Source organism: Battus philenor, unplaced genomic scaffold (genome assembly GCF_028537555.1).
Source record: "Battus philenor isolate CCGP_79_NKW_IND1 unplaced genomic scaffold, ilBatPhil1.0.hap1 SCAF_3, whole genome shotgun sequence".
NCBI lineage: Eukaryota > Metazoa > Arthropoda > Insecta > Lepidoptera > Papilionidae > Battus > Battus philenor.
In genome coordinates this window covers 530,784-540,939 of record NW_027181693.1, presented here as the reverse complement: position 1 = coordinate 540,939, position 10,156 = coordinate 530,784, and the positions used below count along the sequence as shown (strand labels likewise).

At 34.8% G+C, this 10,156-nt stretch overlaps 1 protein-coding gene across 2 annotated transcripts; it reads left to right on the top strand.

Annotated features, from left to right (window-relative positions):
- Window positions 1-2,027: 2,027 nt before the first annotated feature.
- On the top strand, window positions 2,028-9,890 carry LOC137927022 (phospholipid scramblase 2-like). Of its 2 annotated transcripts, XM_068770793.1 has the most exons (6): window positions 2,028-2,075; window positions 6,066-6,219; window positions 7,037-7,236; window positions 7,905-8,096; window positions 8,386-8,544; window positions 9,632-9,890. In XM_068770793.1, exons 2-6 carry the CDS (start codon window positions 6,198-6,200, stop codon window positions 9,653-9,655), a joined length of 597 nt encoding a protein of 198 aa, XP_068626894.1. In that variant the 5' UTR covers window positions 2,028-2,075; window positions 6,066-6,197; the 3' UTR covers window positions 9,656-9,890. The 2 variants fall into 2 exon arrangements, with proteins under 2 accessions (XP_068626894.1, XP_068626893.1); XM_068770792.1 differs by lacking the exon at window positions 2,028-2,075 and having other exon boundaries at window positions 6,038-6,219.
- Window positions 9,891-10,156: the final 266 nt, after the last annotated feature.

Below are 10,156 nucleotides of genomic sequence, written 5' to 3'. Positions count from 1 at the left end.
TTTAATATTCAAGCGGCCATTTGCATGAGTGACGTGAGGATTCCCGCCAATTATTTGACAGCGCTGTGACATAAAAGTAATTGTTAATAAAGGTTAGTTTGAACCGGTACAATGTAGATTATTAATCATGTTTATAAATATTAGTAGAACTAGACTCTTACGTAATAATGTTTACGTGTTCAAACATTATGATGTCAATTTCAAAAGTCGTCGTCATTAATAAACCATCATTGCCATGCTTGGTAGGCGGGTTGGTGATAACAGTGTGCTATTATGGCACGCATCGGATGCTGCTACTCCTGTAAAAAAATTGTTTGTGAGCAATGGCAATCTTAGCAGAATTCCTCGTGCACCTGTGATGGTGGTAGACCAGACCGCAGCGCACCTACACACCAGCTGTCACGAATTTGGCGTCCTTAAACTTATTTTCAGTTTCGGCTGCAGCAAGAGGTCGAACAAAGGAATACCGCATCACTTATTGACAACAAGGAGAGTCGCGGGACCTTTTTAGAGTACTACAGAAGAGTCATATGAGAGACCATTAAAAGGAACAAGTAGGCAAAAGTGTATAAGATAAATCAAAATAAATACTTAAATGTGTGATAAATGAAGTATGAAAATAAAAAGAAAGAAATTAAATTATAAAGAAATGTAAATAGTAAGACATAACAAACAAAATATTTTCGGGAAGGTGACAAAAGTGAATTGATGAATGAAAGGATTAGGAAAAAATGAAAGGAATTAAAGAATTTGTGACGAAAAAGATAAATGAATAAATGACATTGAGAAGGAAAAAAGATGAGAATGCAAAAATTTTTTGAAAAAAAAGACGTTCGAAATGCGAGAGGCCCCTAAAGACAGAGGTCATAAAATAAAACAAACAAATTAGCGATTTACTTTTTTTTTAAGTAATTGAATTTCTTATTGTCGTTATGTTGAGTCTGATATCTATTTGGATGATAAATACTTCAGACTCGACAAGAACAGGGGAAAGAAATTCAATTTGTCTATTTTTTTACAGACAATAATTAATTAAGTGGATTTGACATTGAAACTGTCTAGAGGTGAACACGTTATTCTCAAGGCGTGCTGATTTTTAAAAGGTTTTATTTAGTTCGACCCGTACGGAATTTGTTTATTTGGGTCAAAATTAGAAATTAAAATTTAAGCATCTTCCCGTTGTCAGATTGATTTAAAATTTGGTACACACATTTAATTTAGATGACAATACAATTTAATAAAATCAATAACATTATAAATCTAAGATGGCCGCCGATACAAAATGGCGGATTACATATTTTTCCTTAACTATATATATAACTATAACTTAATATGGGTATCAAATGAAAGGGCTACACTAGTAAAATACGATGATTATGTCAAAATTTAAAATTCAAGATGGACGCCGTTCCAAAATGGCGGACTAGGTACATATTTTTCCACAACCACCACAATATGAGTATCAAAAAAACCGTTTAACTTAAAAGTTTTTTAAATGTATTTATTACGAAGTCATTTTTAATGTATTAACCCTTAACTCACAAAATTTCTTTGCATTTTGTTAAATCTAATAATAGAAGCTTTCTGAACATTATATAGGATCCTATTGTATAAAGGTATACATTTTCCATTGAAAGACACGCTGAGTTGAGGCACACAGAATTTGTTTTAGCTTCTGGTATTAACATTGTGTACAAGTAAATAAACACGGAGGTTGTATATTATATCTTCGTTAGATGTAGACTTCGCTGCATTGCAAGTATGAACTTCAAGCCACGATTTGTCCAAGTCACACTGGCTAACAGGTTTAAAGTAACGTAGTGGTTCGTTTAGTCAATCGCAGTCAGTCGCAATTGGCTCCGAGCGGCACGCGTCGTGTTAGTCGTTCGTAGTTTTTAATGGTCAATATTAAATTCGTAAATAAGTGTTTTAGTCGTAAAATCATGTAATAATTATTTTTAGTAATTGTATATATGTTTATATAGATATATACATATAATTTTTTCTTAGAAGATTATGGTGCATGTGAGTGTGTTTACGGTTATTGAATTTCGAAGAACCTGACTGAGTTTGTGGTAGGCTCTTTTCATATCTGGGGTCTTTTGGAACTTGTAACCTAATAATTTGAAGGTTTCATTACAGGAGGTCAATATCATTAAGGTTTCTATCTAATAGGAATCGTCTGTCTTTCTTTACTATTCTGAACAATTCCTTACCTAAGTTTTTTCGTTTAATAAAATATTTGAATTCTTTTGCATGAAGGTTGTAAGACAATAAACAATTTCACAGAGCCTTTATTTGTGCCATGCCTTCTTTACTTTAGCCTTTCTAAAATTCTTATGCCATAAAATATTTTTATATTGAAGCTATAGGGTTAAACTCGTGGTGAATCTACTTTCAAATTAGCCTTAATAATTAAATTGTCACCCTGTGGGGCGTGGGCCTCACCTCTGAAAACACTGATCTAGAGAATATCAAGATAAGCTACATTTAATTTTAATTATAATCATCTCTTTATAAGGGAAGACAAAATTATAGTTTGTGTAAATTAGCATACGTCAAAACGAAAATAATATTGAATAGTTAATTTTTATTTATTTATTCTCGAATAATTTACATTTAGATTAAATAATAATGAGAGCACGTATATAAAAGAAGTCAGTTTAAAAGATTTCACGGGTATGATAAAAAAAACAATATATAGATATGTCAGTATATAATAATGTTATCTACATTTTTTAAAAAAATATCTGTCAACATTGTTTTGATAAATGTCATACAAAATAAAAGTAAAAACAAAAATAAACGTACACAAACACCTCACTTTGCGTCGTGGTTACGTTCCAAAAAAAAACACGACGCAAATTGAAACGCCGCAAAGTGAATAAAGATTTTCTATAACAAACCAAGTAAAGATCGGAGATAGGTTCTAGAGTTACGAAAATACTACTTTTTGAAAAGAAAATTGAACAAAGTAAACATTTGAAAAACAAAAATAATGTAACTCTGCCAATTGGAAAAATGTTTACCTTTTTTGTAACCAGAAATAACACGTAAAAATTTATTATTCTCTTTTTAAAAAACACAACACACTACATTACAGCACACTTCGTTATTGAAACTGAAGCATAACAAAGTGAAAATAAAACTGTATTAAAATTCCGTTGATTTTTAGTTAGAAAAGGAATCCTCGAGTTTTGATGGCATGGCGCAATTAGAAACAAAAGTGTTGCCATCTTTTAGAAAAAAAAGAAAATTAAAAAATAAAAAATTAAGACTCGAACCCAAAAAAACGCAACTTCGAAAATCTAACGACGCACAGTGGAAATTAGTACTAATTAAGCAGCGACGCAACTTCGAAAAAAACGCAGGACGAAACGACGCAAAGCGAGGTATTGGTGTAATTTATATCTAAATCTTTAATGGAATCAGGCGTTACCTTGCGGAAGTCCATCCTAAGTAAGAAAAGGACCAATATTTAGTCACTTCAACACATGCAGTGGTGCAGAACATTTTTTTTTTTCGGTGGGGGAAATCTTCTGGTATTCAAGATGCCCTGCCTCTGGGGGGAGGACAGGGGTATGTGGGATTCCTACCCACTAAAACCCCCCCCGGTGGTCGCCCTCTGCGCTAAACGGGGGACCGCGGTATCTCCCGGTCAGGGATCGCCACGCGGTCTTCCCTTGCGCCGTACTATTTTTCGATAGCCCGTCCCGGGGTATGCGTGGATACGCTACCCCCGAAACCCTCATGGTATTATCACGATGGTTCGAGACCACGTCGAACCATCGTCCGCCTCAGAGTCGCCGAAGCTAATGGGAGTTTAGGGCCCCCACCCTAAACTCCCGCGACTCCGAAGGCCCCGTTTATGGTAGGGGAGCACCATTCATCGAAGGGCCGTCGCGGGGCACGTCTCTGCGCTGACGGCGTCGTCTCCGAACAGGATCTGTCCTCTGCCGATCCCGTTCGGCTGCCTCCTTCTGGACACAGTGGTGCAGATTAGTGCCAAGTGTACTAATCGGTGTAACATAGCTCCTGAAGATGCCCCGTGGAGGGGTTAAACACGTGTTGAGTGATTTGACGGTGGCAGTTGTGTGATGAGCAGGCTGGCGGGCGGCGCACTTGGTTGCACGAGTACCACTGCATGTGCGGAAGCGGCTAAATATTGGTCTTTTTCATACTTAAATCTAAATCGGTAAATAGTATTTACTTTGGTGATACTTTTCTGATGGACTATTGAGGTGGACACCTCAATACTATCGAATAGTAGTGTTTATTATATTTTCTGTTAGATGTCGCTGCAGTCAGCCTTGAAGGAGAGTTAAAGCTTTGCCGGTCACAGGGATTGGAGATCCGCGAGTTGAAATTTTATTTTCTCTCATCTGTCGAGTAATCCAAACGTTTTCATACATATATTTATTATTACCATGTCCACTGCTAGATACAGGCCTCCCCCATGGACTTCCAATATGTCCGGTTGCACATGACCTGGATCCAGCGTCTTTCAACGACATAATTAAGTCATCTGACCATATATATATATATAGATAGACATACTATGCTAGATTTGCCAGTCTTTAGTCTTCACTTTACAATACTGCTAGTCCATCTCGGTAATCTTCTGAGTCTTCTTACTCTCTTACGTCCTCATATCTCCTGGTTCCTGATACGATCTCTATATTTATTATATTCTATACTTGTGATCATTACTTCTACTTTACGAAACTTTTATTCAAGATTATCATTAGATCTCTTACTGTATAGAATACAATAGAGTTTTCTTTTGCTCTAAAATGTCATAATTTTAATTAATCAGTGAAGGACTTTGTACAAATTTTGATAGTTCATTTTACCGGTTATTATTTTTTTTTTGAATTATAATATACATGATTGTACATCTATATATATATATATATATATATATATATAAACACACACACACATATATATATATATATATCCAGGTGCCCCCGTGGCAGAATAATTTTCTGATATTGAAATAGATTAATAATATCTTATCATGAAGTTATTTGATCATATGTTTAATACTCTTCGATGTATTATGGTTCTATAAAAACCGGTTATAGAAGAACCTATCAACAGTTGAGACCATATCGATAGTTCATTCTACGGTTTGTTACCATTTTTTTGAATTATTATAACATACATTATTGTACATCTATATATATATACACACACAATGTCCAGCCAATATGTCCTTGCTATTATATTGTATAGGGGTGTAGGTGCCCAATAGCTTTTATGGGCGCGTCCATGGGTGTGAAGGTCGAGCGTTACCATGGCAACCGTATGCCTGAGGTCAATATTGGACCAACGCGCAGTTTCGGCCGGACTTGTTTAAACTACGAACACAATATACTTTTCTATTTTTAAAACATTTACTGGCAACATCGAAGTTATCTTGTATGGATATCGAACTACAGAATTTTTTTAAATAAATTAAATAGATAGTTATTTAAATAATGATATAGAGAATATTAAGAAAGGCTATTTTTGATTTAATATAAAACCATGTCTTAATAGGGTAGATAAAATTATAGTTTATATAAAATAGCATATTTCAAAGCGAAAATAATATTGATTAGTGGCGAATATATATTTTTACTGTTTAAATATTTAAATCGCTCCTCACCATGCAAGAGCTTTGCTGTCAGTAGAAAAGTTCTAGATAAGCAAACTAATAAAGGCAATTTTATATCTGATAAGTTTCAACTAGTAATATCTTGGATTGAAGCAAGCGCCGGTGGCCATTATCACAGATCGTGAACACATAACCTATGATCTGTTATGAACAGTGACCACTTGTCGACTTCATAACATGAAAGCGAGAAAGGACACAATCTGTTAGAAACCATGATCAGATTGAACTCACCTATGATGGAATCCTTCAACATGAACCAACGGAGGTCCAAACGCATCCTAATTTGAAGAAGAGTCCACAACAAACTCAGATGAATCAGAGAAAATTTCTAATAGGTCGGCAATTAATTCTGGTTTCGCATACCGTGCCGATACATGCTTTAACCTTTGAAATAAAATCTAAGATAACCTATAATAGTGTGATCGTGTTCGTAGTGTTACTGTAATTTATGAAAGAGAGTGAAATTCTGAGTTGAGTAAAGTGATAGGTAGAGTTTGAAGGATTTAGTGTGACTCTATTGCGTGCTGCTGACGCCATGTCATCCGACTCTCCGCTGGGTAAGATCTACTTTTTGCTATTGGATCTAAACATATATTACACAAATCGAATAATTCTAACTTGAAGATGTTATAGCTTTGGTAACCCAACGGCAGAGGACTGACACCCGCGATCGTAGAACGGATTTGATTCCGCGAATGTAATCTTATGTAATTCACATTTTGTGTATTAATTATATGAGATTGTCATTGCTTAAAAATAATTTTCCAGAGGATGAGCAGGATCGTTCCTTGCGTACCATAATATCTCACTGTTATCACCAACCCACTTGCCAAGTTTAAGATTATACCTCCCTATATCTATATATAGATAACTTAGAAGGAGTTCTTTGTCTTGCAGCGGGCGTCTATGTGCTAAATCGACAAGGACGACTTGTAGTGTATTTATCTAACTTTTAATATACATCAACAATAAAGCCTTAGTATGTCCATAGCTGGACATAGACATCTCCTATAGATTTCCAATAAGATTAATAGGAAGTGGCTTGAATCCGGCGTATTCGAACAATCATACTGAGGTCATCGGTTCATTTTGTGCATGTAAGTCCTACTTTATTACCACTGTAGAGCCTTAAGGTTCTATTGGCAATATGTTCTGCTCGCTATGTGATCTGCCTCCTGATATTTCAACTTGCCATTCCGCTAGACTATATAGCCTATAGAGATATCTCTTACTTTCGTGTTTCAGTATCATGTAGATGGTTATTGTCATATTGTGATATAAATTCAGTATTAGAAAAACAAGAAGTTAATTAACAATGTCCATGTGTAAATATTTTAGCATAAAATAATATTCATACATCTGGATGTGTTTTAGGAATCAGGCAGCTGGAAAGGTTGAGCAAGATCCTGATACGGCAGAACAGGACAAGGATATCAAATAACAAGTACGAGGTGATGTCTCCGGATGGGTCTACTGTACTCTTCGCTAAAGAGGACTCCGGATTACTGGACCGCATGCTGGTGGGCACCAGCCGTGCTTTCGAGATCAACATCTTCGATACGGAAGACAAAGAAGTGAGTTCTTCTTTTTGTATCTTAATTTTTTTTTTCACTCAGTTTCCCTTTTTATATAGACCCTATTCCATGGTAAACTTAAATGCTTCTTTTGCGCAGTTATTGCTTTCTCTGGTCTCAATAAAATTAGAATACCTCGTATAGCAAACTGTGAACCTTTCTGCCTCAGCGGCCATCGGTTGAGCCTTCGTATGAAGCTCGTAAGCAACCACGTGTTAGATCCGTATCTCATCACTAGTAACGCACATTGGTCAAATACCTTCGTTTTTAGACATTACGGTATTTTGGACGATAACATTTATTGATTTTGGGATAGCCTAAGATATTGTGTCTTAACCTATTATAATCTTAATATATATGTTGTCACAATCATAGAGAACTCAGCATGTACAAGAATCATCATTATCGTCACTATTTCAGCAGTAGGACGCCCAACGCTGAACATAGGAATACCGCCGGCATTCGGCATCTTCCGACGAATTTCACAAGGTCAAATTTCCACCGTATATGGACAATAATGGGAATACATTACAAAATATTTGAATGCAATGTTACTTTATTACATTTAAATAATAGTAACTTAATTTTAATGAAATTAACAAGCCTCTCCTCTTAAATACAACCATCATTTTATAGAACTGTTGTGAGAAGTTTGTTCCGGTTTAAAGGTGATCCGGCTGCGGCGGCCGTACACGATGGGTCCGGACAAGATGGACGTGTGCGTGTGCGGGCAGCCCGCGAGCGTCGTGCGCCGGGAGGTGACCTTCCTGAAGCCGGTGATCAACGTCAACGACGCAAGAGACAGGCCTGCCTACCGCGTCAAAGGTCCCCTCGTCACCACCAGCGTCTGCGACTTTGAGGTGATCAATCTTGTTCCTTACTTGGCTGTGTGCATGAACACCATGAAGTATTTAATATTCTACATTTTTAATTTATATCTGACGTCGGATTTTTAATATTTTCTCAGATTTACAAACCACCTGCCTTTTCACTCGATTTTATAGTGACGTTGATTTATGGGATACTAGGATATATATCTATTTACAACACATAGTTTGATTTATAATTAAAATATATATATTTTAAGTTGATTGGCAAGGTTTAAGAGTTTTAAAATTCATCTGTGTATAAAGATACTTCCGATATCAGATCTACACGAAAGACAAGAAGCGAATAGGCGTCATCGGTAAGAAATGGAGCAGTGGGGTCAAGGAGATGGTGTCGTACGCGGACAGCTATGTCATCGAGGTGCCCCAGGATCTGGATGTGCGCTACAAGGCGGCCTTCATTGGAACCTGCTTACTCATAGTGAGTTCCGCAGATGTTAGCGTCCGCACCTTTGTTTTTACAATAACGTTTCATATTTCCGTATTTTTTTGTTCACGATTCGCTTTGTCAGTTTTTACTGTCTTAAAATATTTCCTAACTTAAATCTCAGATTCTTAACCTTAAGGCTTTACCAGGGGGTTTTGGAGGTGAAAGATACAGGTTGATTTTTGTAGTAAAAAAGTGTAAAGAATATATCGTTTGCTGTCAATTAATATCAGGGATTCAAATTCGGATGTGTAGAAACATTACAATCTATCCCAAAAGTTTGGCCTGTCGCATTAAAATAAGAAAAATTAATGTATCATTTTTTATAATGATAACTTTATACAAAGTGATTAGAAATAGATGCAAAAGCTTCAGTCATTTCTTGGCAAGGGAGCTATACATTCGCCCTTTTAAATAGTTTACACCTATGATAGTTTAGCACTAGAAGTAATGTTTTAATCTTGCTCTAGACTCCAAAACATAAAATGTTTCAAGCAACTGTGGACGGATATAAGAAAACTCTTTATTATAATACATTTTGTCAATAAAAAAAATTTCTGAGTTAGTCGCAGATTTAGTTTTGGAAGGAATTACTTAAAAATTATAAAATCATGTTTTATATAATCAATAATACATTTTTAACTTACCACATTGCATTAAAACAGGGGTGAGCAACCTTTTTAACATTGTTACACTTTTTATTTATTTATATACATATATATATATATATATATATATATATAAATATATTATGAACCACCATTTTAATATACTTAATTTAATAACAATATATTGCTAAAATAAAATCGATAGAATAAATTGAATTTTAGAAATGCTCGGCGGGCCGTAAAAACATATTTAACGGACCGCATGGGACCCGCAGATCGCGTGTTGGGTATTTCTACATTAGAGTATAGTATGTATATGTTTTAAAATTATTTTATTTTTTATTTCATTAAAACTAATTTATTTAGTCGTCACGAATCCGTAATTATATTCGAAAATCATACGAGTAATACCTTTCACAAATCGATTGCCACAGATGTTAATAAAACAAATTAAAAATATAGTTATTTTGCAGGACTTCATGTTTTACGAAAGCTAGAAGAACAGAAGTTAACAGCTTGCAAGTAATGAAATACGCGATAAACAAGATGGCCGCCAAAGAATTTATTTGAAAGGTTATAAATTACATTTTGTATGTATAAATGTATTAACACAAACATATTTATAAAACTATAATCTAAAATATTTGTTTATGTAATCAACATTTTGATTTACGTTTGTATTTTTAATTAATTATAAAACACATTACGAAATCTTTAATTCAAATAAAATGTATTTTTTATAGGAAGTCAATTATGTTTAAGTATTAGCTGACTCATCACACGTCTTATCTTAACTATATATAATTAATTAAAACATTAATACATAAAAAACAATAAAAAATTGCTTGTAATGATTTTTGAAACACAGTGTTGCTAGTTGTATTTTTGGTGTGTAAATAAATAATGTAACGGATTTTCAAACATGGCAACTGGCGACGTACAATGCTACCATGTTAAAAACATGAATTTTAGATATTCAAACAGTCAACGTCTGCCCT

What these genes read in the sequence shown, in the direction of transcription:
- LOC137927022 (XM_068770793.1), top strand. Translation starts at nt 6,198, where the DNA reads ATGTCATCCGACTCTCCGCTGG. An exon ending in TCGATACGGAAGACAAAGAA is followed by an intron (nt 7,237 to 7,904) that starts GTGAGTTCTTCT and finishes TCCGGTTTAAAG; the next exon opens with GTGATCCGGCTGCGGCGGCC. An exon ending in TTGGAACCTGCTTACTCATA is followed by an intron (nt 8,545 to 9,631) that starts GTGAGTTCCGCA and finishes GTTATTTTGCAG; the next exon opens with GACTTCATGTTTTACGAAAG.